The sequence below is a fragment of the Lagopus muta genome, chromosome 18, assembly GCF_023343835.1.
Source record: "Lagopus muta isolate bLagMut1 chromosome 18, bLagMut1 primary, whole genome shotgun sequence".
NCBI lineage: Eukaryota > Metazoa > Chordata > Aves > Galliformes > Phasianidae > Lagopus > Lagopus muta.
In genome coordinates, this window is record NC_064450.1 from 1,980,052 (window position 1) to 2,007,724 (window position 27,673).

General features: G+C 53.0%; 1 protein-coding gene across 4 annotated transcripts in view; it reads right to left on the reverse strand.

The window, feature by feature from the left end:
* Positions 1 to 4,017: 4,017 nt before the first annotated feature.
* The window catches only part of PIK3R5 (phosphoinositide-3-kinase regulatory subunit 5), a 49,482-nt gene continuing 25,826 nt past the window's right edge, over positions 4,018 to 27,673 (reverse strand). For 2 of the 4 annotated variants that reach the window (XM_048965219.1, XM_048965217.1), the window contains exons 2-19: positions 27,183 to 27,292; positions 21,730 to 21,830; positions 20,738 to 20,806; positions 19,922 to 20,060; positions 17,766 to 17,835; positions 15,786 to 15,960; positions 15,003 to 15,156; positions 14,425 to 14,508; positions 12,480 to 13,230; positions 12,001 to 12,154; positions 11,755 to 11,880; positions 11,409 to 11,534; positions 10,663 to 10,756; positions 9,859 to 9,935; positions 9,250 to 9,343; positions 7,832 to 7,914; positions 7,491 to 7,603; positions 4,019 to 6,532 (exon numbers count right to left, since the gene is read on the reverse strand). In XM_048965219.1, coding sequence (XP_048821176.1) covers positions 6,391 to 6,532; positions 7,491 to 7,603; positions 7,832 to 7,914; positions 9,250 to 9,343; positions 9,859 to 9,935; positions 10,663 to 10,756; positions 11,409 to 11,534; positions 11,755 to 11,880; positions 12,001 to 12,154; positions 12,480 to 13,230; positions 14,425 to 14,508; positions 15,003 to 15,156; positions 15,786 to 15,960; positions 17,766 to 17,835; positions 19,922 to 20,060; positions 20,738 to 20,806; positions 21,730 to 21,830; positions 27,183 to 27,279 — 2,649 coding nt within the window. In that variant the 5' untranslated portion in view covers positions 27,280 to 27,292 and the 3' untranslated portion in view covers positions 4,019 to 6,390. Of the gene's footprint in view, positions 6,533 to 7,490; positions 7,604 to 7,831; positions 7,915 to 9,249; positions 9,344 to 9,858; positions 9,936 to 10,662; positions 10,757 to 11,408; positions 11,535 to 11,754; positions 11,881 to 12,000; positions 12,155 to 12,479; positions 13,231 to 14,424; positions 14,509 to 15,002; positions 15,157 to 15,785; positions 15,961 to 17,765; positions 17,836 to 19,921; positions 20,061 to 20,737; positions 20,807 to 21,729; positions 21,831 to 27,182; positions 27,293 to 27,673 lie in introns of all 4 variants that reach the window. The other 2 variants (XM_048965221.1, XM_048965220.1) reach the window with 2 other exon arrangements.

The following is a 27,673-nucleotide window of genomic DNA, read 5'->3' on the forward strand; positions in this document are numbered from 1 at the left end:
GAAGCAGTTGGTTCCCAGTGTTTTCCATAACAATCTCTGTCCAAGCAACACAACAAAGCACTCACCTGAAGCACCACTTCAGGAGGGGTTTTCCAACTCGGAAGGAGTGCTCTGCCCAGCCTGGGGCTTTCCTGCTGAGGAGTGGCACACTGCTCTGCATGCTTTGAAAACACGCCAGCAATGGTGAGCATGGACTTGTACACCCAATGGCCCACAGCACAGTGCTGGGACCAGCTCCCTCCCAGCCGTTGCTCTTCAGTGCTCACCACTGTACCATCACCCTGCGCCCACCTCCAAAGCACAAAGCTCTTCAGTCAAAGAGGAGCTCTGGAGAACCTCTTTTCCTGCTCTGGTTTCTGTTCACAGATAACTTCATTCTTCCATGCTTTAATTTTCTGTCATTGCGTGGCTGCTGTCACAGCAGACCCAGCAAGCTGGCCGAGTTTCTGAGGGAAGGAGAGGTATTTGCAGGAAGAAAAGGACGCAGTCTGAGCGCTGCTCCTGCCAAACCACCCAGCCTGCAGGGAAGGCTCTGCTGGCCCTCATCTGAACCACCATGGCTAAAGCCAAAGGATGGTTTTCCTCCCATTTGCAGGTGAGCAAGTCACAGACTGAGCAATATTTTATGTCACATCTCAACCCGGTCAGACTCTGGTTTATTCTATCTTTAACAGAGAGGATGGAGATATAGAGGGAGAAAGAGAACCCAAGGGAACAGCTGGTTTTGTGGCTTTTTGGTTTGTCCCAACCAAGCTACCTTCAAGACTTTGTGAAAAGCCCACAGCAAGAAGCAAGATAATAATAAGGCATGGGCTTTGCAAGTCTGAGCAGCATCAGCATGTCTTGCAAGGGTGGATAAAGGCTTGTGCTAAAGTACATGTGCTAACAGCAGGAGGGATGACTGCTCACCTCTAGGATAATACGGGCTAGAAAATCATAGCAAACAGCTTGAGCAGACAGCTGTTAAGAAACCGCTGCGCCTGGAATCACACCAACAGGTAGCGATGGAGCAGCCAAGGCAGCATCCAAGGAGGTGGATGTGGGTGCTGCAGCCACTGTGTGCTGCTGGCACCAAGATCAGCTGCTGGACACCACCTCCAGATCTGGCTTTTTGTGCAGACCTGAAGTGCTGCATGCACGTAAGCCAAGGGCTTGCATTTCTGCTCCCAGAAACGATGTGGGTGCCAGGGCAGCAGGGCTGCTCCCACAGTGGATTTTCAGGCTGCACGAGCTCCGGTTTCCATCCCATGGGGTGGGGCAGAGCAGGGGCAGGTTGTTGCTTAACCCCACGCTTGCTCACGTGGGCAGGGATGGGCCCAGAACCCATCCAGCACAAGTACACAACTGGGCATGGCAAGCATCCCTGCCCTGTGCACAGCCACAGGAGCTCAGAGCCAGGCTGCATCCCAGCATCCCCATATCCTCATCACCCCTCAGCCCCACATGTTGGCCCCCACTGCACTGCAGTCTATGGATAAATAAGGATACTACCTTTAAATTCTGATTTTCCTACCCAGTCACTTTCCTCCTCTGCTCAGCCTCACCTATGAAAACAATTCAGGTGTCATCTGCTCCATCACCCACCTCATTCATGAAAACATGGGAAGCACCACAGTTACACAGCAGCCTTTCTCCCCCTCCCTAAACAACATGGGTATAATGTGCTTTGCTCCCAAGAGATCCCTCATTTCCCCATTCTTTGCAGGTCCTTGCAATGGGTTGGTTTGCACCCTCCTGGCAGTGGGATCAAAGTGAAGGCACTGCCGTTCCCTTACCCACCATAAATGCTGCTCCATCCCTTGTCCTTTGTAAAGCCAGGGGTGAAGAACTGGGGAAGGAAGGAAGATGGGAGAAAGCCACAGAGGAGGAATAAAGCCCCCACAATATGGGGAACTCTGAAATTGCCCAGCAACCACCCAGAGCAGTGAGAACCTGAGGAGCACGGCGTGAGCACAGCCCTGGAAGGACATTGGGTGTATGTTGGAGTGAAACCCCCATTCAGAGCTGCACGTGTGCGCAGGGCCCGGCTGCGGGGGTTGCTTTTGTTTTTCATGTGTCTGCTGGAATAGAAACTTGACACAAGGAGCATGCAGCTACCTGCTGGGTTCGGCCATGTGTTGACAAGCAGACTGTGTCCGTGTCGCACTGCTGTGCTCAGCGATACACTTGGGCACGTCTGTTTGAGTAACAGAGGCTGGTGCTGCACACAGACCCACCCACTCTTTTACCCTAAAACGCGGGGAGCTGTTCCCAAACCCGCAGCAGGGAGCTCAGTGCAACCCTTCTGCCCACATATAACTTATAACTTATAACACATAACTTATAACACAGCAAGCACATCTGTGTGCAGACGTGCCTTGGCGGCACGCAGGCTTCAGCCATGATATAGCACAGATGGCTCTAAGAGGGGCAGAAGTTGGCTCCAAAGTGAAGATTGGCACGTATTTCCTCCTGTGATGGCTGTGAAGTTAAGCAGAGAATCCCTGCTGTATGCAGACTGCTCGTGCCAGGCCCCAGCACATCACATCTTGGAGGGGCCACACGCCCATGGGTCACTCTGCTGTAGGGGCAGGGGCTCACAAGGGGCTGCAGGTGTGCACATAGAGGTGCTGCCCCTTCCTTCGTCCCTTGCATCACCTCCTGGGGACCGTGTGCTAGAGAAGGGGTGCAGCTGGAGCTACCCCACTGCTTCTTGTTGGTAACAGTGCCCTGTGCCCCATTAAAACTGCCCCGAAAACAGCAACAAAACTGCTTTGGGATCACATTTCAGCTGGGTTCCTGGGCAGGGAGGCTCCCAATGGGCTGAGCTTTGTGCAGTTTCTTTGAGGAACCTCTCACAAGAGCGTCCTGTTCTCAGGTGGCTTAGGGCCATGGTTGGTTATAAGTCGACACAGAAACCAACTATGGGAAAGAAAGGCACTGTTGTACAGGAAAAAGCTCTTTCAGAGTGAGGCAGTGCCCAAGCCCTGGCTCTGCAGACAGATCTGTCCTCACATTTCTGGCTACAGGGGCAGTGCCTCAGCCTGCGGTTCAGACAGCCCTTCTGGAAAGACCCTGCAGTCAGTGCACAGGCACAGCATATTGAGCACATCTCAAGCAAGGAAAATAGCCATGTCCTCTGCCAGGTTGCTGCCAGGCCAGGTCTGACCCCTTCTGAGAGCCACCAAATTCCTAAGCCAGGAGCAGAGGGATCAGCAAGGAGCAAACTGTGCCCACAGCGAGCGCTGACACGTGGGCTGTGTCTGAGCACACTGATCCTTACGCAACTTTGTGTTGTTGGCACATTGCTCCTCTTCTCGAGTGAATTTTCCCTATTGGAAAACTGTTCTTCATCCAGGCACTGGGAGCCTCATGAACTTTTAATTGATCATTAATTAGCAGAAGTGAGATAAGGACAGCAGAGCAGCAGGCACTGCCAGCTGAGCACCAGCCTCCTCTGGCGTTCTGCTTCCTGGCTCCGCTCTCACCAATCCTGAACAAAGTGTGATCCCGAGGCACACAGGAGTCACCTGCCCTACTCAGACCTCGGCACTGGCCAAAACCCTTCAGAAATGAGCAAAACTCACAGCAGACTTCCACTCTTTTCTACCTGCAACTCCTTGAAAGCATGATGCTGAACCACGCTTTGGAAACCAGCAGTCCAGGAAGGAAGCAGGGCAGGGAGCCAGGCCCTGCGCCTCACTTCTGCTTCTCCTTTTTCCTCCTGAAAAGATATGAATTGTGTTGGCGAACCCCTGCAAGATCAGGCAGTGCCAGAGGGTCACACAGGAGTGTGGGCAGGGAGCCCAGCTGGGCTGAAGGACACCTGAGCTGCAGCGATGGACGCACACAGAATGGGAGGCACAGCACTGCTGGGCAGGGACTTCTACCAGGAAGGTGCAAGGGGAAGCTTTTGCAGTGGCACTGCCAACAAACAGCACAGTGAGCATGAGGAAGGGATCAGAGGTGCTGAGCTGCACACACCTATGGGCAAGTCCCTGCACCTGGGACGTGACCCACGGCACCCAGCCTAGCACCAGCTCAGCCCATCTGTGGCAGATGGGTGGGTTAGGGCTTTTTTGTCTATACAGCACCCTGATCCTCACCCCTACCAGCTCAGCCTTGAATGCACTCCAGGAAGAGAAAGGCACACACACAGATCTCACACATACAAACTCTGCAAGCTTCTCTCCTTAATCCAGAACAAAGCTGATGTGGGCGTTACAGCACTGGGTCTTGCTTCTGAGCTCAATTTGCTGCTGCAGGTCTCGATTCCGTGCCCTCTGGCACCCAGCTCACAGCCATGGTGACCTGATGGGCTTTTTCCTGCCCTCAGATCAGTGCTCTGCAAAGCACTGGGTGCCCTCTGTGCACAGATACGAAGCTGTGCCTTCCTCCTGCTGGGCAGCACTGACACAAGCACCATGCCTGTACTCGAAATAAATCCTCCTTTAATATCTTACAGTTACTTTAAAAATCCTTTAAACGCTATTTTACAGATCAGCACAAACGTGACACGGGTTTGGTAAGGCTGCACATATATGTACAAGGACGGCCTGAAGGAACCTTCCACTTCCTTCTTTTCATTTCCAGAAAGCATCAGAGGTCAAAAAATGAGCCAGGATTACGAGTCCCCAGAGGGTGTGCTTGTTTTTCCTCCCCAGCGTGGAAACTCTTCTCCTGTAGTTCTATACGGCCAGCTGAGACCAAAGAGCTTTGCACCACCGACAGCAGCAGGAATATATTTAGCCACGGATGTAGGGATCACAAATAGCACTGTTTTGACAGGATAAGGTGCTATTTTAATGAATTGAACAACAACTAAAGAAAAAAAAAACCAGCTGTCAAATTTCAGCCCCACTGGAGACAACGCACACAAACCTGTCTGGGAAATGTGAAAAGTCAACGGGAAAACTTGTTTAAAATCTGATCCCGGTCCTCGGAGCCTCTTGGACTTAAAATGCTCCAATGTCACCACCAAGGGGAACACAGCTGCTGTGCCCACAGGCCTTGGGACGGAGCCCAGTCTCACTCCAATTAGTGCCAAGGGCTGCCCAGGCCCCATTTGCTGGAGGACCCAGATGGAGCAGAGCTCACCGTGGCTGAGCCCCGCAGCCTCAGCAGGATGGAGTCCCTTCCAGATGCCTCCCAGGGAGCACATCCTTGGTGTTGGCATACTCCTAGCCTGCAACAGGCAGCATGCTCTTCTGCCAGCCATCGTTAGTGCGACCACCAGCTAATTTGAAATAACCTGAGAGTTGTCAAACCAAGCAAGGCACTTCTAGCCTCATTTATTGTTCCTGGGGTCAAAATACTTCCAAAAGCTCCCAACTATTGCAAATTTCTGTACCTAAGGCCTCACAGAGAGAAAGAGGGGGGTGGGGGGGAACCTCTCTTTGCAGGGGAGAGGGGATCTCAGAGCCTATCATTGCCTGCAAGCATCACTAGTGTTATTGGTGCTGGGTCCTTCTCCACCAAAGCCACACCCTGAGGTGAGGCAAGGCAATCCTAGCACTTTACCCAGTACTCCCCTCCCTCCTATGAGCACGAACATGGTTTATGCTCTATCTCAAGCACCTATAGAGCATTCAGCCTCTGGGATGTCTCTAGCACTCATGCACTGGTGAGCAGGATGCAAGAACACCAGCTGAACAGCAACTCCATCTCCCTCCTGGATGAACTCTGAAACTCTGCAAGAAGTGGAAGGTTATCTCCTGCAGGTCCTGGATTTACAGCTAACACATATGTGTGATGAGCTGCCCATGCCCTGGTATGGCCTATTGCACTGGATTCGCTGGAACACAAAGAGCAGTCCATAATTCATACTGGGCTCTTTCTGGGCCCCAGCTGGGTCATTCTGCATTGTGCTGTTTCTCTGCACCCATCTCTCATAATTTAAAGCAAACCCTGAGAAAGCCTGTGCCTATCCCCAGAGAACCATCCCCAGCATCACTGGCTTATTGCAAGTGAAATGTCATCAGAACATTGGCTGCATGGTTTTCAACTCCACATGCATCTGCTCCACCTGCCACCACTCAGCCAAAGACATTCACTTTCCAGAATACATTCTCTCCAGCATCACATGGGCTTTGCAGTCACTAAGTATGGCCACAGCACCATTTGCTGGCAGGAAAACGTCGCTGTCCTTGCCTTGTCCTCTCAGTTTGGTGTTGGCAGCCTGCTCAACCAGGTAGAGATCTCACTTTCCTCCCAGGGAATCCTGAGCTGTACCGGAGCCTGACACTAACATCATTTCCCAAGGATGGGCTCAGCTCACATCAGGAGCAGTTCAATCACCACACTATGGCTTCAGACTGCAGGATGTCTTGGACAAAAGTGGCTGGTCTCCAGCAGGACAGCTTCATTTTGGTGTTGGATGCATGTCTGGTCCAATGAGAGCACAGGGTTCTTCTATGGCAACGCTCCACTGAAGGTGGAAATGGGTAAACACAGGAGAGAATGAAACTCAGAGGGGTCCTGGGGAGTCAAAGAGGACCTTCTCAGTGCAAGAGGGTCAGTGTCCCTTGGTCTGTAGCACACAGAGATCTCACACCTGCGAGGGAGCAAAAAGAAACCAAGATGTACGTCGGGTGTGTGGCTGAGAATCACAGTCATGGTGTGCAGCAGAAACTTTGCAAGCAGGAATCAGTGCAGTCTTTAACAGGACTGGGGTTTGAGTGTTAGGGTTCAGGTCCTATAAGCTGGCTCAGGTTGGGATCCAGAGCAGAAGGATCCACACAGAGCCATTTCTGACACCCATTAGAGAAAATGAGAATTTCTGCACCTCTGCTGTTCTGGTGAAATGGAAATAGCTCCTTGTACGTTTCCTGCACTGTACTCTCACATTAGTCCCTTGGGTTTCACAGCAAACAAGTTAACTAAGAAACTTTTCTTTAGGAAATGAAACAACATCTGAAATCTTTTTTCCAGTGGGTCAGCTGGTTTGATCTCTTTGTGCCCATGGAAGCACAGTGAGTTTACAAATCCCATCCCAGGGAGCCAGCTTCTGCCCTGGGGGCACAATGGATGGAAGAACAGTCAAATAGACAATTTTTGCATACTCTACCCCAGGCTCTCCCATGAAAATCATGAGTGGGAGATGAATAGGCATGTCAAAGGTGATGGAGGACTCCAGTGAGATTAAGAAGTTGAAGGCTCTGCTCATATACACCTAATGCTCCCCAAGTACCCATTTAGAATGCATGACTTTTCTCTGACTTATGACTGGTCTTGCTGGAAGAGTTCTTCAAGAAGCTGAAGTTGACTAGAGATCACCCTCTAGGCTGTGGTAGTCATAAAAGGTAAAACACTTTTGGGATCTGATCATCCATCCCATGTGAACACAGCTGCACTACAGATCTTGAAGCTATGTCACACCAACTTGGGCATCTGGCACAGGTACACCATGGTGATCAGGACGTTGTCCCTCTTGGTCACCTGTACTTTGTGGACAAGTCCTTAGACAGAGGATGCACCACTCTGGGAGGCTGGTGCCACGTTGCAGATCTTACCTGGTTACACTCTGCAGGATCTTCTGCTCGTCCTGATCCAAGCACACGGCGAAGGAGGACTGGACACCAATAATCTGGACCTTGTCTACCTTTATCTGGGACACGCTGAGCTGCTGATAGAAAAGGAGTCCAAGTGAGGGATGTGACAGGCTCTGTGCATTAACCCTGTGCAGGGAAGGAGAGCAGGGCACCCCAAAGCTGGGGCCGATGGCCAACACAAACAGGATTCCCCAAGGAGTTACTGACAGCTCCACAGATCTCAAACTCCACCTCTTGCCCTGCTTCCCTCCCATCTGAGGAGCCCCTGTTACCAAATGTAAAAGCACCATGATTTGAGTTACCTGATTGAAACTTTTTTTGGATTTGGAGTTTTGCCTTTTAACCACCTCTGTCAGGGTCAAGTTGAGACACTCCGTCTTTGAGGCTGTAACAAAAAGGGAACTGTTATCACCTGGGGATCCTGGTAGGAACTCAGCTGGTACCCCTGCCCAACAACACGTCCCAAAGCAAGTGGGTCCCAGCAAGACTCCACTTGCAGGGAAATACAGTGTAGCTGCAGCTTTCCTACTTGCATGGTAGGAAAGCAATGAGAGAGACGGCGATAATCTTCCAAACACAGCAGCAAAGAACATGTAAGCATCTGAGCCCCTAAACAGGAGAAAAGCAATGGCCTCAGCATCAAGAGCTCTCCCAGTTTGGCCCTTCCTGCAGTCTGCTTGGAGATGCTCCTGCTTGTCTGGAATTACAGTGACATCCTGTGGCCAAACCACTGAGCGTGAAAACACGGAGACCCTCAGGAGATCAGGTTTATTTGGAAGGAAGGAGATTCACGAAGGAGAAGCTTCTCCCCAAGCACTGAGCTGAAGTCATGCCCTGAAACAAAGCCAGTGCACAAAGCAAAGCTCCCGAACTCTCACAGAAACACACAGCTCAAAGCACACTGGAGATGAGCAACTAACTCCTGCTGGAGTATTTCCAAGGCTGTCTGCAGGACTTAACAGACGGAGCACCAACAGGAGGAATGGAGATCTAGGTGGAGCTCCGTGGGGCACATAGGAGCTATCTCCTGGTTGGTAGACCACCTATTTGACCTGACTGCTCTGCTCACAAATAGAAATCTGCCAGACAAAAAGCACACAAGGAAAGAGGATCCAAAAAAATCCTGTTTGCTCGGAACTGTGTGTCTGCTTGTCAAAATAGCGGAGCTCAAGCAAGAATGAGAAGGTGTTGCTTCTACATCAGCAAGCTAACAGACTAAAAGTCTTGCTGCCTTTAGAAGCTTCAAAGCCTTATTCATACCCTCCCAGCAACCTGAACTGAAAAAAAAAGGTAATTATGAAACAAACCAACATGGCAGCAGCTATCTGCGAGGGCAGGAAGGAAACGGAGCTGCAGTGAGAGCCTGCAGAAGGCCGGCTGCAGGGCACTGCTGCTGTGATGGCAGCACCCAGTACAAGCACTTCTTCCCTCAGTTCTTTATTTAGGAAGTTTAACCTCTTCCTAAGGGGCAACCCAGTGCAGCAGACTCCCCTAGCTAAAGGATAACGGGAAATCAAATGCCCTTCAACCCTGGCATGGTGCAAAGGAGAGCCAGAGGCTGCCCTATCTCTTGCCCCAGGGAGCAACAGGCACCTCCCAGGTGTTTTCTGCAGTCACACATCCCTGCTTTGCTCTGCCTAGAGGAGCCAAGCTGTCATCTCACTCCACCATTCCCTCCCACTGCCTCCCACCCCGAGTCCCAAAGCCCAGCTGTACCCACCCAGCTCTTCGTACTTCTTGCAGGCTTTGCTGAGGTTAACAGATGTGCAGACCTTCTCAACATCGTTCCACTGACTCCTTCCACTGATGGCTGTCTGCAGGGACAAACTGAAGCATGTGAGACGCCATCCTTCAGGCTGTTACCCTGCCTCCCACTTCTACCTCCTGTGGTGGGCTGACCCAGACCTGGGTTTCCCTGAAGCTGAACAGGCAAATTTTGAGTAGGCATTAAAATTTGTTTGGCCTTGGAATTACAAAAACTGATCAGAGGTAACACCAAGTAATTACAGAGAAACCACAAAAATAGGACTGCTGTGAGCAGCAGGAGATTGCTCCCTGGAAGCAATGCCCACTGATATAAACTGGCACCCAGCACGCATCAAGGCTATGGGAGCTGGCTGCACATTCCTTATTATCTTGGGCTTCTCAGGAGTGGAAAGCCACCACCAATTAGCCAGCAAGTTGAACATTAGGTTCATTTTGGCTCCGCTGGCCTTGCATTCAGGCTCCACCAGCACGCTCTCAGCACTTGTCCCTTTCAGCCCCCAGCTGAGACAGCACTGAGGTGGATTTCTGACACATCTGTGCTCTGCAGTCCCCACGTGCTCACCTTGCTGTAGGCGATCTGTAGTGTTAGTGGGATTGCTTCTCTGTCTCCATCTATGCCCAGCCTTTTGCTGCCCGGACCTGCACAAAACAAGGAGCAAATGTCACCTGGTGACCTTTTCTCCCCAGTCTTCAGAGCTGCTAATGCAGCACCACTCAGTACCTACAGAAAAGGGGAAAAAAAATCCTGCTTTGCTGAACGCAGACGCAGAGCAGAAAGAAAAATGTGGCTTAAAAGCTGCCAGAAAGCAATTCATCCAGTGCAGAAGTTACAGGGCAAAGCACTGCAAACTGAGAGCAGTGCAGCAGGGCCAGTGCTCCGGGGAAGGCACAAAGCAATAAGAGGATGCATGGCTAACCCAGCTCCTTGGCCAAGTCAGCACTTTGGGGGAGCGGGGCGATGATAGTTTGTGGGGGAAGGGATGCTTGGTGAGCTCTGTTCAAACGGACGAGATGTCAGAAAAGCTGCAGGTTAAAAGCATGACACAGTGCTGGGATGCAGTACAGTGGTTAGCCAGGAGATGTCCTGCGAGCTGCAGGCTTGAAACTGCTTTACAGCTCATACACTCCGAGAGTTAACAGAAGAAAAAGGAGCAAGGTATGGTCACGGCTTCACTCCTGAAGGGGAACGCAAGAACCTGAAGCCTGGCTTCAGAGCCCTCCTGGATCCCACATTGAGGCCAAAGTCCTCTCCCTTCCCCTGCATCCCTGCAGCCCCTCTTGGCAGACATCTCCCAGCCCGGCAGTGTGTGGACACCCACCCCAAAGCTGCAGAAGTGGGGAGAAAGAAGAAGGAACAGTCACAGACCTGACGCCTTGATGGCCCGTGTGGCTGCCGAGTGACCCAGCTCCAGGGAGTGGATGAAGACTTCGGTCATCTTCTCCCCCCCTATGAAGGTGAGCTGCCAGGAGGAGAGGGGAGATGTGGTGATGAGGTGACCTCACAGGGCTGTGGAGCTGGAGGATGTAACCTGCCCCTCTCACTTCTTTTCATAGGAAATGGGCAAATTATTTCAGCTTTGAAAATACACGTTTCAACCTCTGCCTCGGGTGGCACTTTCCTCCAGCTACACCTCAGACTGTTTTAACAGACCATCAGCACGTGAACCATCAAAGCCACGAGCACAGAAATGCATTCAAACCTTCTCCACTGCAGGAGAACCTTCTCGCACAGCAGGTTATGGAGAAGGGATTATGTGGAGAGGTTTGGCTTGGGAAAAAGAACACCAGAGAGATTTCCAGCAATGTGATTGATCTGCCAGCACTGACAGGAATCTCTCTTGTGTAGGGCAGAAACGTATTGGGAAGGAAAACTGCTCGTGTCAGTTGAGAATGGTTGGGCCAGGACCTGCAGACCCCTGATCCCTTAGCCAGAGCATCAGCCAAAGTGCTGTGGGCCCACGTGCGCAGGTCCCCAGGGGAATACAAGGAGACCAAGCTCAGCCCCACCAGCACACAGCAGCTCTGCCATACCCATACCCACCTCCCAGGTGGGCCCCACGTTGGTGGTACAGGCAGAGGACCCCCTTTCCCCTGCTGAGCTCCTCTGCCTACCTCGGTCTGGTAGAGCTGCAGCAGGACGGGGCGCGTGGCAAAGCGGCAGTAGTAGAGGATCATGTCGGCCAGGATGGGCAGCTGCTCCCGGGAGTCCTCCTGGGGCTCAGCCTCAGGCTTGGCAGACTGCAGTGAGGAGGGGGGTCACAACCCTGATGGATATGTGGGACCTATAGCCCAGCACCACCACCTCAGGGATGGAAACCCTCCTCCCGACCACCAGAACCACCCGTTTCCACCCCATGCCCACACACAGCACAGCCTGTCAGGCAGCTTCAGGTGCGATGTTCAGCAAATGTGCCTCAGGGAAGGGGACACCGGGCTCTCCCAGCCAACACGTTCATACCTGACACAGGACATCCATGGGCAGGTTCATCAGCCCCAGAACGTTCCGCTCGTACCATGGGTCCAACATGCCGATGTAGTGGGAGATGTCGTTGGTGCTGCTCTCCGCCCCAGCTGAGGTGGGCTCCTGAAACCAGAGATGGGGGGTCACCCCGGAGCCCCCCGGCTCTTCTGCCCTGGTGTAGGGCTGGTGGAAGAGACCCCAGGGCTGCTGCTGCCCAGCCTGCTGTGGGATGAGGACACGTACCACCTGTGCTGAGGCACGGAGCTGCAGGTCGCTTGGGGATGGAGGAGGATGCATCAGCAGGGCCGTTGGAAAGGGGCAGCTCCTCTTCACGGGGACATAAAAAAACTGCAGCTTGAAGTACCTTGTCAGTGTAGGGCAGGTGCTCTCCTTCAGCCTAGGAGAAGCGGGGAGAGGGCTGGGTGAGCAATGTCCTTCGGTACAGCCTGGCAAGGCAGGATGTGATGTGCAGAATTAGACTCCAGTGGTAGCTGGAGGACCCTGTCTCCTCAGAGCGAGGCAGCGATGGAAGGCACACAGAAAATGGCTTGTCTGTGCCACACTGACTTAATGACAATGTCACCTGGCAGTCACTGTCCCCGCTGGCAGACAAAAGCAGCTGGATGTCCCCCACACCAGGACCCCGGTGACCTTTAAGGCAAGCCTTCAAGGCATGGACCCCACCACGGCCCACAGCCACGTCCCCGCGCTGCCCCGCTCACCTCAGGTTGCTGTAGGCTCGGGCTACTTTCCCTGAGATGCGGTCGGAGCCGAAGACCACCACACGCATGGTGGCCACTTTGGCATCCTCGTCATAGCTGAGGAAGGGCCGGCGGGGCAGGCTGGGCAGCTGTGGGGTCTGTGGGGTCTGCAGCCTCTGGCCCAGCCCGTGCTGCGGCAACGAGTGAGCGCGCCGGGAGCGTGCCGGGATGCGGGGCTTGGCCGGGGGGTGGCACAGGCTCTCAGCACGGCGCAGTGGGAGCGAGCCCATATCTGGACAGTCCTTCAGGTCTCTCCTGAGGACCAGCTGGCTTTTGCTCTTGAAAAGTTTGTAGATTTTGTTGGTCAGCGTGTGTCTGTATTTGTGGTGGGTCTTCTCCATCTTCAGCTCCGGCCTCCCAACCATGTCCAGGGAGCTCTCGTCGCTGTCCTCTGCGTACCCGCTGTCCATGCAGTCCTTCAGGCTGGAGACAAAAGACCGCAAGGACTTTTTGGAGACCACTGTCAGCTCTGAGATGGAGTCCTTGGAGCTGCTGAAGAGGGACACACGGGAGGGCTTGGGTCCCTCTTCTGACAGCGCTGAGTACACAGAGTCTTTGGAAATGGAGGAGATGGGGGACAGCAGCGAGTCCCTCTCTGGGGAACAGCCATCTGTTTCCACGTCCTCCTCTTCCTCTTCCTCGTCCTCCTCATTCTCTGAGGCCACAGGCTCAACAACGCTGCACTCCTTGCTGAGGACATCATTGAGGACATCTGAAAGGCATGGGAGGGAGATCAGAAACGCGAGCAGTGCATGGGCATCCCACGCAACGGCCCTATGGCAGCATGGCCAGCATTCTGTCTAACCCTGCATGGCTTCAAACAAAGAGCTAAAAACCTCTTCCCAAGCATTTTTAGGTTTCCATAAGGCGCTCTGATATGATGACAAAACAAAACTCGTTTGACGTCACATTCTGTTTGGGTTCTCTAAAAACAAAGAGTGGTTGGGTTTTTGCTTCCTTCCCATGCTGAGTTCCCAATGCACCCTCATCCTATCTGGGTTAAATCAGAGGGGAAGAGGGATCACAGATCACAGAATCACCCAGGTTGGAAGGGACCCCAAGGATCATGTAATTCCAACCCCCCTGCCTAGCAGGGCCACCAAACATACATATTCAGATCAGGTTGCCCAGGACCCCGTCCAGCCTGGCCTTAAACACGTCCAAGGACGGGGCATCCACAACCTCCCTGGGCAGCCCGTTCCAGGGCCTAACCACTCTCCTAGTAAAGAACTTCCCCCTAACATCTAACCTAAATCTTCCCTCCCTCAACTTAAAACCATTTCCCCTAGTCCTGCTGTTGTCAGCCCTTTTGAAGAGTTTACTCCCCTCCTGGGTGTAGGTTCCCTTCAGGTATTGATAGGCTGCAATGAGGTCACCCCGCAGCCTTCTCTTCTCCAGGCTGAACAAGCCCAACTCCCTCAGCCTGTCCTCATAGGGGAGCTGCTCCAGCCCCCTGATCATCTTAGTCGCCCTCCTCTGGACCCTTTCCAAAATCTCTATGTCTTTCTTGTACTGAGGGCTCCACACCTGGACACAGTACTCCAGATGGGGCCTCACAAGAGCCGAGTAGAGAGGGACAATCACCTCCCTGTCCCTGCTGGCCACCCCTCTCCTGATGGAGCCCAGGATCCCATTTGCCTTTCGAGCTGCCAGAGCGCACTGCTGGCTCATGTTCAGTCTCTCGTCCATCAGGACCCCCAGGTCCTTCTCTGCCGAGCAGATGCCGATGCAAGGTGTTTGGATTATCAAACCCTAAATGGACAGTAAGGAAGGTGACAAAGCCCAAGCTAGAGAACAGGTTCAGCACACTGCAGCCATGAAGCCACGAATGCTCAACCTTCTTGGGGCCAGAAGAGGTCTTCCAGGAATGGGGAAGCCAAAGAGGTCAGGACCCCTCTCTGCTTACCAAAGTTATCCTGGTCCCAGCTGTAAGCATAGCAGCGTGAAGTAGGGATGGGGATGGGCTGCAGCCTGCGGGGCTGCGCATCTCCTGTGGAGAGAGGAGAGGAGTCAGCTTGTGGGGACCCTCCCCATGCTGCAAGCCCCACACAGGGCATCTAAATGGTCAGAGCCATGGGGTGCTGCCCACCCCGTGCTGGTTATATGGGCAGTTCACATCACGCAGAGAAACAATGCTGTCATTAACCCATGAAGTCACATGTGACTCTCAGAGCCACCAAGTCAGGCAGCAGACATTGCTGCCACAGCTGGTTTCCTGACTGAACGTTCTCATCTTGGCCACAAAGGCTGGAGATGGATTATTGTTTTTTGACAAGAAAAAACATCTGGCTCATCATGCAGCGATGAAATAGAGAAAGAAAAAAACAAACCCAGTCCCTGTCTTATTGTGCCAGGTTAAAGTTTTGCACAAAACAGGGTTTCACACTTCCAAGCATAGCTCACAGCACAAGGGAACCCATGGCTGATGGTGGGATCAAGCTGGCACTGGACCCAGGAAGCAAGAAGAGTGCAGGGACTTCTCACCTCCAATGACAGGAAGCGCAGCTGCCCCAGCAATGTCCTGCAGAACGCTCTGCAGCCGCTCCCGGGCCAGCACAGGGTCACTGCTGGCAGCTGCGGCCTCCTGAGCTTCAGCAGCACTGGCGTAGATCTCAGAGAGCTCCTCCAATGTCTTGGCCTGGGGAGAGCAGAGCCAAGGGAGAGGTGGAGGGGAGCACAGGTCTGTAGGGATGGTCACGGAGTCTGAAGCTCTGTATCTCTTCCCTCCACTAACCCTCCAAGTCATATACAAATACAGCAAGAACAGAGTGGGATAAGAGTAGAGGAGGAGTAAGGAGTAGAGTAGGAGAAAGAATAGTTCCACCATCAGAAGATCATCGGCTTCAACTATCCAACATATCCAATCCAACCTAAATCTTCCCTCCTTCAACTTAAAACCATTTCCCCTTGTCCTGCCATCATCTGCCCTTGTAAAGAGTTGAGCATCCCTTCTGAGCTTTAAGTTGCTGCAGTTTTTTCTCATATCTAATCTGAGCCCACCCCAATGGCATTAAGCCATTGCCATGAGCCTTGTCACTGTTACCCAGGGAAAAAGGGTGACCCTTCCCTTGTCCCTTAATGCATTCGAACACACCTACAGGATTTCACCACAAGTTTTTACCCCCCACAAACACCAGAGCAAAGAGTTCCTGGAATCAAACAACACTTTTTTTGCTGCGTTTCACAACAGGGAGCTTCTCCTGTCTCCAGCTGGGGGCACAGCACCAGAGCCCAGACCCGAGAAGAGAAGGGAAAGGCCGTGCCCACCTTCAGGAGGCAGCGCAGGCTGCCCAGGTCGCAGCGGGTGCCGAAGGTGACCTGGTAGAGGTGCTCCAGCAGCAGGATGAGCGCGGCGTGCCGGGGCGGCTCAGTGCCGCTCAGCTTCTCTGCGATGGAGAGGAATTCGCTCTGCACCTCGGAGCGGTTCAGCAGCAGCACCGTCCTGGGGACACGGGATGGCTGTTAGAGCTGGCAGCCAGGCAGGCACGCTGCTGGTGTGCAACACTGGGTAAATTCCCGCTAGATGGCAGCGTCCCTTCACACGAGCTGCGGATGTGGCTGTGCAGGAGCGCCAGAGCCGTGCTGGCGGTGAGGGTGGGTGGGAATCCTCTGTCCTGCCCCCCCCGGCATCATTCCTTCTGCATATCTGCAATATCACCAGCCCCAGAAGGGCTCCAGCCTAGCAGCCAGTTGTCCAAACTGGACACCCAGCATTTATGATGGAGAGGGGAACAGAAAATCAGAAAACGCCTTCTTTTGCAAGGTGAACATCACAGCTTCACAGAATCACACAGCATCACAGAATGGCCCGGGTTGGAAGGGACCTCAAGGACCATGAATCTCCAACCCCCTGCCACATGCAGGGCCATCAACCTGCACATTTAATACCAGACCAGGCTGCCCCATACAATCTGACCTTGAACACCTCCAGGGATGGACAAGGCATCCACAGCCTCTCTGGGCAGCTGTTCCAGCACCTCACCGCTCTCATAGTGAAGAACTTCCCCCTGAATCCAACCTAAATCTTCCCTCCTTCAACTTAAAACCATTTCCCCTTGTCCTGCCATCATCTGCCCTTGTAAAGAGTTGAGCATCCCTTCTGAGCTTTAAGTTGTTGCCGGGCTTTAAGTTTTCTGAAGGACTTTGGCAGGGAGATGGTGCAGGTATGAGCTACATTTTCCTCCTTGTTGAGGGTGTCTGGAGGAAAGTATGGGAGACTGGCAGGCTTCATGGGAAGCCCTTGCACACATAGCTCGCCTCCTCCTGCTCTGCCACCAGCAAGGCTGCCTGCTTTCCAGGAGCTGCTGCTGGAGAGAAGAGCCACACCCTTCAGCTGGGAAGGCTTTTTGCTCTGGACCACAACATGAACACCAGCAGGCCTTAAATTCCCAAATCCTGGAGAGCACGCAGTCGTGTGCTTACATTTATGGACGTGAACGATGCACATAACTGAGCAAAACCAGCTCTGAATTAAGGATGGGCCAAGGTGCAACTGGTTCTAGAAAGCTCAGGCAAAGGGCACAAGCTTTCAAAAAGCCTGACATTCAGCTTCTGTACAGCCTTGTGCCAAGTTTTCAGGGTTTCATGCAAATGCAGCCACCTCGCTGCAAGCCACAGGTGCTGGCACTTGCACTGGCACAGAGCAGGGCAGCTGTAATAGGAAAGCAACACAACAGCATCAGTGCAGCTGGGTGGGATACTGGTGCAGACCCCAAGCTGTGCAGCATGCATATAGAAGCCAAAGCAACAGGAGAGCCTTCCCATCGTGAGCAGGGGTAGCTGTGAAAGGACTGTCCCTGCAGCCAGGATGGGCACGTACTGCCTGGGCTCATTTCCCTATTTACAAATGAGGTGCCAGGGCAGGAAGAAACGTTCAGCCCTCAAGTAAGGTGCAGGGTTTGACTGAACCAGCGAGCCCTGCACTGCTGCACTGGTGTGAACTTGCTCCTGTTCTGCTTTGGCCTGGTGGCTCAAGCCTTTGCCTTCCCTGCCTCAGAGTTGCCCTCAGATCTGTCTCCCTGTTTGGGGATATCCAGCACAGGATGCCTGCAGGTACACATCTGTGGTTGTGGAAATGTCACAACCACTCTCCCCCTCCCTTTCCACAGCTCAGCTCTGCCATCCAGCTCTTCTCCCCTGTCACCACCTCTACTTTTGAGATGCTGATTGCTGCAACTCTGCTGTTGCTGCAGAAGTAGCATGGGATAGTGGAAATGATGAAGCAAGGCCAGCAGTGCCTGCACTTACACAGTGGAGCTCTGGTAGTTCTTCACAGGCAGCCCCTGCTCCGTCCTCACCAACCTCTGGAAGGAAATCCCTGGGGGAGAAAGCAGAGGACATAAGCTATGGGGGTACCACAGGCTGCCCTGCTCCAGGTGCTGTCTCCTGTAGCAGGAACAGCAGCAGCAAAAGTCCTTACAGATGCAAAGCACAACTCGAGTGCAAGGGGAATGAGCCCAGGAGCAAGGGAGCGGTGGGAGAGGAACCAGAAAGTGGGAAGGGGAAGCAGCTCCACGTCCAGCCCCTGAAGCCCCACTGCTGGCTGCTGTGGGTTACACCAGTGATAATTCAGCAGACTCTGCCCCTTGTTTTATCCTTCCAGTCCTGGATGTCCCTGTTGGCCAGCAGGTCACAGCCACTGTCCCTCCTGCAGGGACAGAGCCCACGATGGCTCTGGTAGGACTGAGTCTAGCATGGGCAGCCCATGTCCCCAAGCTGCCTCCCCCAGGAATGCCCCCATGGTGCCATCAGGATGACATCTGCTGGACCTGGAGTCGCATTCCTTGTGACTGGGAGACAACAGCAAAGCCCATCCCACCCTAAACAGCAGGAGGGGCATACTGGGAAAGATGGCATCGACAAGATCCAGCACCTTTAGCACCATGGGCAGCCACATCCCAACCCCAACTGCTGCTTGACAGCCCCAGAGCTGCACCAACACGGGAGGAGTACCCACAGCCCCCTCACTTTGCACCACTCTTTCAGAGACATCAGCCCCAGCTTGTAGATAAAAGCTATAGCATTCTTGGCAAATATTGACAGCAGCTTGTTCTCAGTTAATATTTACCCCATCTCAATCAAAACTGTTGCTTCAGCCTCTCATCAGGTCACGGAGGCTGTGAGGTCCCTGCCAGTGTTCCAGCACAGGACACATTTTCACTGTTCTTGGCTGCTCTGTGGCACCCGGCCCCACACACCAACACCTCCCATCAGCTGCTTCATGCAGTGGAGGGGGAATCCCTTTTGTAGGAGGGGAAAAGCCCTTGGATTGAAGTCCCCAGCTCAGCAGCCCTGGGCACTTGTGACAGCATGGTAAGGGCAGAAGGAAGCAACATCCCCAGTGCTGGGGCTTTTCCAGTGGTCTTTACAGCAGGGCCCCAAGTGGTGTCACAGCAATATATGGCCAAGGAGGAGCTGGGACAAGCATCCCTGTGATCACATCAGCCCTGCTGCTCCTTCTGGAGGCCAGGAGCTGTGTGATGGCCCAGACACACCTCTCCGGGTGGCCAGGGTCTCCTTAGAGACTTGCAAAGGGGATTTTAATGGTGGGCATCCATCCCTATCTTTCCTTGTCTCATTAAAAGATTAACAGTGTGCCCCTTGGGGCTTTGCATGGATGGAGACCTTGTGTTTCACATTCCATCTCCAAACCAGCTGTCTGTATTAAGGACACAAGGTGGTATCAGCAGGCCCAGCTGCAGCCCCCATCCCCTTCCAAGCCTTCCCCAGCCCTGCTCAGAGCAGATCACGGCCCTGTGCAAGACAAAATGATGGCTGAAATCTGCTCTGTGCAATGACAGCTCTCCGTGAACCACGGAAAGATGGGGAGATTAGGAGACAGGGCTTTTGAGAAATAATTGGAAGAGCTGCTCCATTGGGAACAACAGGGTATCAGCAAAGAGTCCCTAATTAATTGGGGCGCTGCTGCCACTCCACATGCCCAAAGCCGGATCACAAGGCAGCATCTCTTCTGCAAGGACACAGCTGGGGAGTTCCTCAGCCTTATGGAAACTCCACCCCACAGCAGGCTCAGACCCTCCCACCACCTTCATGCTGATGAATGGACCCACTGTTAGCACCCCCGTTATGCCACAGAGCATCTCGAGCAAAGGCTGTGGCTCGGCGGAAGCTGCTGGCATGAGCTTTGCCATGCAAAAGACCAGCAGACTGAAAGGCAGCCAGGAAATAGTGACAGTCCATGCTAATCCACACCAGCCCTGGGCCGAGATCGGATGCTCCCATTACTTTGCCCACAAGGCAGCACCCCAAAAGCACATCCCCAAAATCCTGCCTTGCTCCTCCAGAGAAATCTGGTCGCGCTCTGCATGCGCTGGGGGCTTTGCTCGCCCAGGGAAGCAGCATCAGTGTCACACGAAAGCCCACGGCAGGGCAAGAGCACTCACCTGGTGCCTTGAGCTCATCACTGATGAAAGTGAGCAGCTCACGGAAAACGTCGCAGTAGGGCACGGGCCAGGTGAGGAAGCTGTGGTAGACGCTGGCAGCTTTCAGGAGCAGCTCGGAGTCTGGTGGGATGTGGGGAGCCTGCAGGGATGGGGAGGGGTGGTGAGAAAGGGAGCAAGGAGCTGGTGCTGGAGCTCTGCGTAAAGCCCAGGGGTTATGGGGTGGGATGGGAGGAGGAGCGGATGGGATCAGGGCTCACCCCATGACACCCCATCCTCTTCTAAGGAAGAGCCAAAGCACCTCACTGGGCACAGCTGCAGAACAGCTTCCTCCCCTGCGCCTCCCCAGACTCACGTGCCACAGCCTATATATAAACTCCCTTTTAACAGCCATAGATCCATGCAGATGAATCACATTGAAGTCTGTGCTTTTGCAAGACCTGGCAGCAATGATTTCCTCGGGATAATGATGCATTGTGCTAATAATAATGATAATAAAAAAATACTTCCTGTGAATGCTCTGCTCCTTTTCATTAGCATTGTCTGCGCATTTTGCCCAACTCTACAGTGCAATGAAAACAATTTGGCTTCTCTGAAGAGAGATACTGCCTCCCTTTCTGACTGACCCATCTTTAAGTGCAAAGATTAAAAGCACCAAAGTGCACTTTTTTCATCTCTTGCAGCTTGTGCAGCCGTTCCTTGCCCTTGATCCCTGCAGATTCGTATGGGATCTTTTCAGAGAGGAGCAGACCAAAGCAAATGGGACCTTGCAGATGGCAGCTACAGGGGGTTGGGGAGTGCTGTGTGCAGCTGACTTACATAGAGGACGGCGTAGTAGAAAAGCAGGGCCAGGGGCATCACCAGGTCGTAGTCACACTTCTCCTGCACCTGTAGGAAACAGCAAAAGGGAGAAGGATGAGCGTGGGGGTGCCAGATGTTCCCCTGTGAGTGCATCTGAGCCCTCTCAATCCACACCACCGTGCAACCTTCCCCAACAGGTGGAGACAGCTCATCTCCATGGGAAAATCCCCCTAAAGCACCCACAGAAGCAGCAGGCAGTGGCACACTCTGCCTTTACTCTTGAGAAGCCGCATCCAGCCGAGCTCCTCACCCTCTGATGCTCTCAATCCTTGCAGAGTTGCATAAAATTTTATGCAGGTGGACCAAAGCAGGCAGCCCAGCCCTGCTTAGGGATTGCAAATGGCAAAGCCCAGGGCAAAGCATGCATTTCTGTCCCAACCTCAGCAGGATTATTTCCACAAGGGACATAGGGAGTGCTCAAAAGCAGGCTTGCAGACACCGTCTCCCTTTGTTTACAAGCATGGCACAAAGTGCAAGAAAAATTTACGTACAGCACAACATAATACAACGTCATTGTAACAAGATCAGTCCCAGCCACTGAAAACAACTCGTCGATTAAACAGTAGCAGCAATCACGTTAATGTATTAGCGAGGCAGCCTTTCTTCCCTCAGAAATAAAAGGCAGCATTTACCCCATCACATGAACCCCAGAATTCCTCCCACATCATGGCATTCCCCCCAGTCCTCCTGCCTGCAGCCCCAGGCGGCCCTGAGCTCTCCCACACAGGGTTGGGCATGGCAGCCAACACAGTGAGCCCCACTGATGCTTCAGCTGCCCCAGCTCCATCCCCTGCACTGCAGGAAGCTGGGCAGAGCCTCAACAAAATCTCCGTATCCATCACTTTGGAGCTGCTGGACCAACATTGCCCACCAATGGGGTTTGAACACAACCCTGAATTGCCCATCAGGACCTGCAAAGCTCCTCCCCAAAGCCAGCAGCCCCCACTCACCTCCCTGGCCTTGCCGAGGATTTTCTCCACCAGGATGAGGTAGTTGCCAGCATCCCTGCTCACCAGCTCCTGCAGGCTCCAGCAGTTCAGGCACAGCCCTGCTGCAAGGGAGACAAAGCACAATGACCAAATGGTGCTCACAGGAGGGATGAGCAGCAGGGAGGGGTCAGGGGGAGGTGTTTGATGCCTGGGTCATATTGCTGTGGGGGAAAAAATAATCACACCCCAATTCTGGACAGATTTAAGCTCTCCAAACGGCGCTTGTCACAGCAGCATCACTTTTGACCAAGCCTCTCAGCACTCTTCTTGCAGCCCAGTGCACCAAAGGCAAAACTCAGATCCCAGCCCCTCTGCAGCCAAGGGTGATGCTCACCCCCTGAACAGCTTCCCAGGCCCTGCAGCTGCATGGCCAGACCTCACAGCAGCATTGCTGCGGGTGGTGAACACATCAGCATCGCTGCTAAGCCTGCCCAGCATTTATTCCACCTCCTCAGTACCTCCAAACAGTCATAAAACGCATGTAAACCCATCCAGAATAGCCAGATATTGAAAGAGAACTGCAGAAGGAGCTGTAGTTCCCTCTGTCCCTCACAGACAGGTGCTGGGATGCCCATGGTTTTCCTGCCATGTTTGTAGATGAATGAACAGGGCAGGAGCTGTTGCCCATTGCAAAGTTCCCTCGCTGCCATGCAACATTTTATTTTCCACAGATCAGTGTTTTCCAAAGCAACCTTTTGTTGTGGCACCTGATCAACGAGGGCACAGCCATTATGGACAGTAATTCAGCTCTGAGTTTTCCTTTAAGAGAAGTCAGTGCAATGGCACAAAACCAAGGCTCTCCTCCAGAGGACCCCAGCAGACCAAACAACTCAATGCTGCCCTGAAGAGCAGCACCCTCCAGGAAAACATGCAGCATCCAAGATATATGGTCAGAGCAGACGGGAGCTTTGCTGACCTCAGCAAGAAGCAAAGCCCTGAAACACAGCTCCAGCAGGGAGGTTTGGGGTTAATTCAAGCTGTTTTGCACCCAAAGAGCCAAGCCCAGCAGAGCTGAGCAGTGCAGCACCAGCCAAGGAGCAAGAGGCTTCCTGCACGAACATGGCTGTAAGCACAGAGGGCAGAGCCAGGCACGAGCCCTTTCCTTCCTCTCACTGCTGGCACAGAGGAGGAAGCAGCAGTGGCTCAGGCAGGGAAATACTAGGATGCTTCCCTGGAGAAGTGCTGGGCTGAATGCACAGCAAGCTGGGAGCAGGGGAAGGCAGCAGAGACAAGAGCAGGGCTGGAGGGAAGCACCGTGCCAACACAACGCAGGGCCGAGGGCTCTGACCCATTTCTGTGTTCTACAGGAAATCTGAGCTAAAGCAAAGGATGCAGCAAGGCTGAGTTAACGTCGCTCTGAGCAGAGGAATTCCTGTTAGACTCACAGCCACGGCAAGGTACTGGGATGACCCACAGCAAAGCAAACAGTGCTGGGAAGCTACAAGCTGCAGGGGCTGGGCTCCTCAATTTGGCAACGCAGCGGTAACCAAAAACACACCAAAACAGCTGCGTCCTTGCTAAAAATATTCTCCAGCACAAAAAGCAGCTCGGAAATCCTGGACACAATAAACAAAGACTGTGCAGCAGAGCACCATCAGGCATCGGTCAGGACGCTGGGTGGGAATTCCCTTTTGTGTCTGCATAGTCCTGGTCACAAGCATCACCTTTCTGAGCACTGGGAGCAGAGTTCAACCTTGTATCCAGAAAAAAAAAAAGGCTCTTTGAGCACTGAAGGTGATGCTCTTCACATGCACAGGTCAGGAACGAGAGCCCCAGATGACACGAATAGCACATGAGCCACCTGCTCTGCAAGTGTCACCTCCATCCCTCAGCAGGTGCCCTGTGGGCAGCCAGGACACAGCTGGGCACTGTGGTGGCACCAGGGCACTTTTATGAACAGAACCGAACAGAACTGCAGAACAGCACCTGGTTTATGAGCAGAACAGGGACAGGCTGCAGCCAGGTGGGAAACCACATCCAGAAGTTTACTTGCAGCTGCTCATCCGAATCAGTACAGCTCAGCAAAGGGACAAAGGGAGGATGTACACTGAGTGCACACCAAAAGCTCAAACCAGACTGTCCTGCACATTGCACTTGCACTTGATTCACCAGTAGCACATTTCTTGCTCTGAGATACAAAGGAGGCTGGTGGTCTGCAGGGAGGGCACAGCTTGGGGGCACCCTTGTATGATGCTCGAGCCTTGTTCCCCATTATCTCCTGTGAAAGCACTGGTGGGGGGAGATAGGAATATCCACCCATAGGAAGTGCTGTGAGCAGAGACCCAGGAGGCTTCAATTGCTGTCAAGTTCTGGCCCCGTGGGTGGCCTCGGAAGGATGAGGCTCTGTGAGCAGCACTGTGAGCCGCCTCCTCCTGCTGCAGCTCCTTCCTGACCTCAGCTGCTGCGGTTGCTGCTTCCCCTGCGCTGCTCATAGAGGGGGGGAGCATCAAATGGGGATAGATAGATAGATAGATAGATAGATAGATAGATAGATAGATAGATGGATAGACGGATTGATGGACAGATAGGGATAGGAGAACCTTCGCCCACGGTGCTCAGGGCGAGCATCCCAGTGCTGTCAGAAGTGATGCAGTTGGAAGGAGAGAAAAGCAGAACACTGCAGCTCCATTTCCAGGCTCAGAGCCACACAGGTGGGGCCCTGCAGCACATCCTGCACTGTGTGCAGCCGTGGTGCTTCCAGCAAACCAGGGGGTGGAGAGGGCAGTTATCCCAACCATAAAACACCACACCAGGCTGTGAGATCAGCTCCAGGGTTACAACCAGTAGGGCTGAGAGCTAGTGGTAGTTCAGTGTTCTGTTATTAAACTGGAGCACCCCAACTACACAATTCTGATATTTAGATGACTGCATTCAAGCAGTGCTTTCAGCCTCCCTTCACTTAGGAGGAAGTTTTTCACCCAGAGGGTGGTGAGACACTGGCACAGGTTGCCCAAGGAGGCTGTGGATGCCCCAACCCTGCAGGCATTCAAGGCCAGGCTGCATGTGGCTCTGGGCAGCCTGGGCTGCTGGTTGGCGACCTGCACACAGCAGGGGGTTGGAACCAGATGATGTTTGTTGCCCTTTTCAACCCAGGCCATTCTATGATTCTGTGACTCATTAGAGCTGAGCACACCAATCTGAGCCCCACTATTGTATCATCAGATGCTGCTCTGGCTCTCCAGTGACCTCCATCCTTCCTCAGCAGCACCTTCATCCTTCCTGGCACCAAGCAACCCACAACACAGACACAGCATTCACCTCTCCCTGGGACCTTCGGGGCACCAGGCTGCCCTACAACTTCCCCAGCATCTCCCCACCCATCGAGACCCTCAGTCCCCATCCTCCTGCAGCCCTTCTCACACCTCTGATTTCCCCAGCAGCCAGACCCAGTGCACTCCTCCACCAAACACTCTGTTCCTGTGAACAATACACCGTTTTGCTTCCTGTGGCACACCAGGAGTTTACTACCATGCCCAGCAATGAGGAATAAGGCAGTCACACTGTGCCCAAATGCATCTCCACGAAGGAAAGCACATCACGTTTGCTAGCACTTTTCCACTTGATTCCTCCCATAAATGCTGCAGTGTAGGAGGGATGCTCAGTTTAGGCTCCTGAGCTCACTATGTGCTCTGGGACGTAAATCTGCAATGCCAAAGCACTCTCACTTCTGCCCTTTGCTGATTCCACAAACCTCAGCAGCTCAGTTGCTCACGGGGGTGAAAACGTCACATCGGAAGTGATTATTCATCCTCTCCAGAACAACCTCCTGCAAAATTACTGTGCAGAAATTGGACCTCCAGTAATTTAAAACGGAGCAAAGCCCCAACAGCGCTCCAGCCCAATGAGCTGCAGCGTGGAACACCTTATTTTGGTGGATTGCACAGGGAAAAAGGAGGGGAGTGCAAGTAAACTGGGAAATAAAAGTGATATAAGAAGTTGAAAATGAAAAAGGAGAAGGATGCTGCCCAGCTAAGAATGAGACAGAGATTCAAGGAAAATAGGAGGAACAGAGCCCTGCCATAAATAGCAGCATAGCTCTGACACTGGACAGCCATAATAAAACTGGCGTTTGTTGCACAACAAAGGCAGGAGAACATGAAAAAATTCCCACTCTGTTTGTGTAAATAAATAGGATATGTTCTACTATGCTCTGTTTTCCCTACACCACCTTACTGCAGTAACAAACTACTTCCTATAACAACCACAAGTGGGTCAGACTCGAAGCAGCAGCTCTTCCAAGGCTGGGCAGCACTGCTGCTCCCATCCCTTCCACCCACAGCCCAGGTCAGCCTTATTTTCACTAATGAGCTGGAAACATTACAGAGTGGTTTTTAAAAGGCTACATCATGCAGCCACCAGCACTGAGGGGCTGGGATTAGTGAGTGACGTGGGGAATGATGAGTTGTAATGATGGGAAGAGGTGAGCTGTGAGTGGCACAAGGAGCTGCCCGGGCAGAGGCATTCCTACAGGCACAGCCACGCTTCCAGGAACCAGGAATGTAGGTCACACTTCAGGAACTGGAACCCAGAATGCGTGCAGGCCCAAAGGACTCTGGTGCTGGTGATATCTGCATGAAGCAGGCCCTGCAGCGATGCTACAGCCCCAGAGCCAGTGTTGCTCCTGTGGGTCTGGCATCAGACAGGAGATGGTTTGCAGCTCCTCTTTGACCCATGATGGAAAAGCAGAGGAGGCGTGCAGAAGAATTGCACAGACATAAAGAAACCTGGGTGTGACAGCCCTCATGTTCACTTCTTTCATCCCCAGGTGGATACAGGAGCGATTTAATTGCAGCCTGGAAGTGCAAGTATGAGGATGAGAATTCAAAATGTGATATGTAAGAACGGCTTCTGCTTGTTGCAGCTCTTCCCTCACCTTTGCCACCCTGAATCTTGTCCCAGTGCTCTGAATGAGGCTCCCATCTTTATGGCCAGCACGGTATCTGAACCAGATTAACCAGCCGATAGCTATATCTCAACAGTTGCTTCTGACAATGCAGCAGGGATACGCCCAGAGGGTCTGAGGTCTTTGTGCCCCAAAGCAGGTATTCCTGGCTGATTACAGAAAGGGGCCTTTCCTTGGAGTGAGCAAAGAATCCTCCTCTTGCCAGCTCATGCATGGGCACCTGGCAAAACAAATGGCTGCTCTGCTCAGGGTGCATCTCTGTATGACCTAACCTGACTTGCTCAGCCATTCAGTCCACCCTCCTACTGCTATGAGAAACTCAGGAAAATGGACTGGATTGGATCCCACCTCTAACTTTGAATGTTGGAAGGGACAAAAGGCCGCTCAGCCTCCCAGGAGCACCAGCAGGTCTGTGCTGTCCAGGTAGATCAGCAACAAGAGGGTAAAGCATGCAGAAACAAAAGGGTGCCATCAAGGCTGTCAGGGAGCTCACGATCAACAGGTCACCTACCAGCCCATCTGCTGGAGACAGCATCTCTGCTAAGCCCGTGCAGACATCTCTCCAGTGCATGGTAGATCCTGTCCTCCGTGCACGTGGTGTGCTGCATTTTAATTCATCTCCTAAGGAAAGAGAAGGAAGAAGGTTAGAGCTTAGCTGAGAGCATGGTGACACTCCTGTGGTGCGCACAAGATGCTCCTGGTAAAATGTCCTGCTGTTGCTGCCTCCTGGCACCTTTTCCAACCCCAAAGCCAATGACATTCACCCTTTGTTGTCCTCTTCTCTCCCAGTCCCTCCCAATCATGGCAAAGAAAAGGAGTTGCACACATCCATGACCAACCGTGAGGCTGTAGGACCAAGGCACCCAGCTCAACCCACTGCAGGCGTATCTGCTGCCTCATTGCTTCCACCTGTGGCACAGATGGAGTCTTGCTTACATGTTTGTGGGTTAGCCTCCATCAGAGATAGCATTGCAGGAGCTTACAGCTGCAGCACCTTGCAGG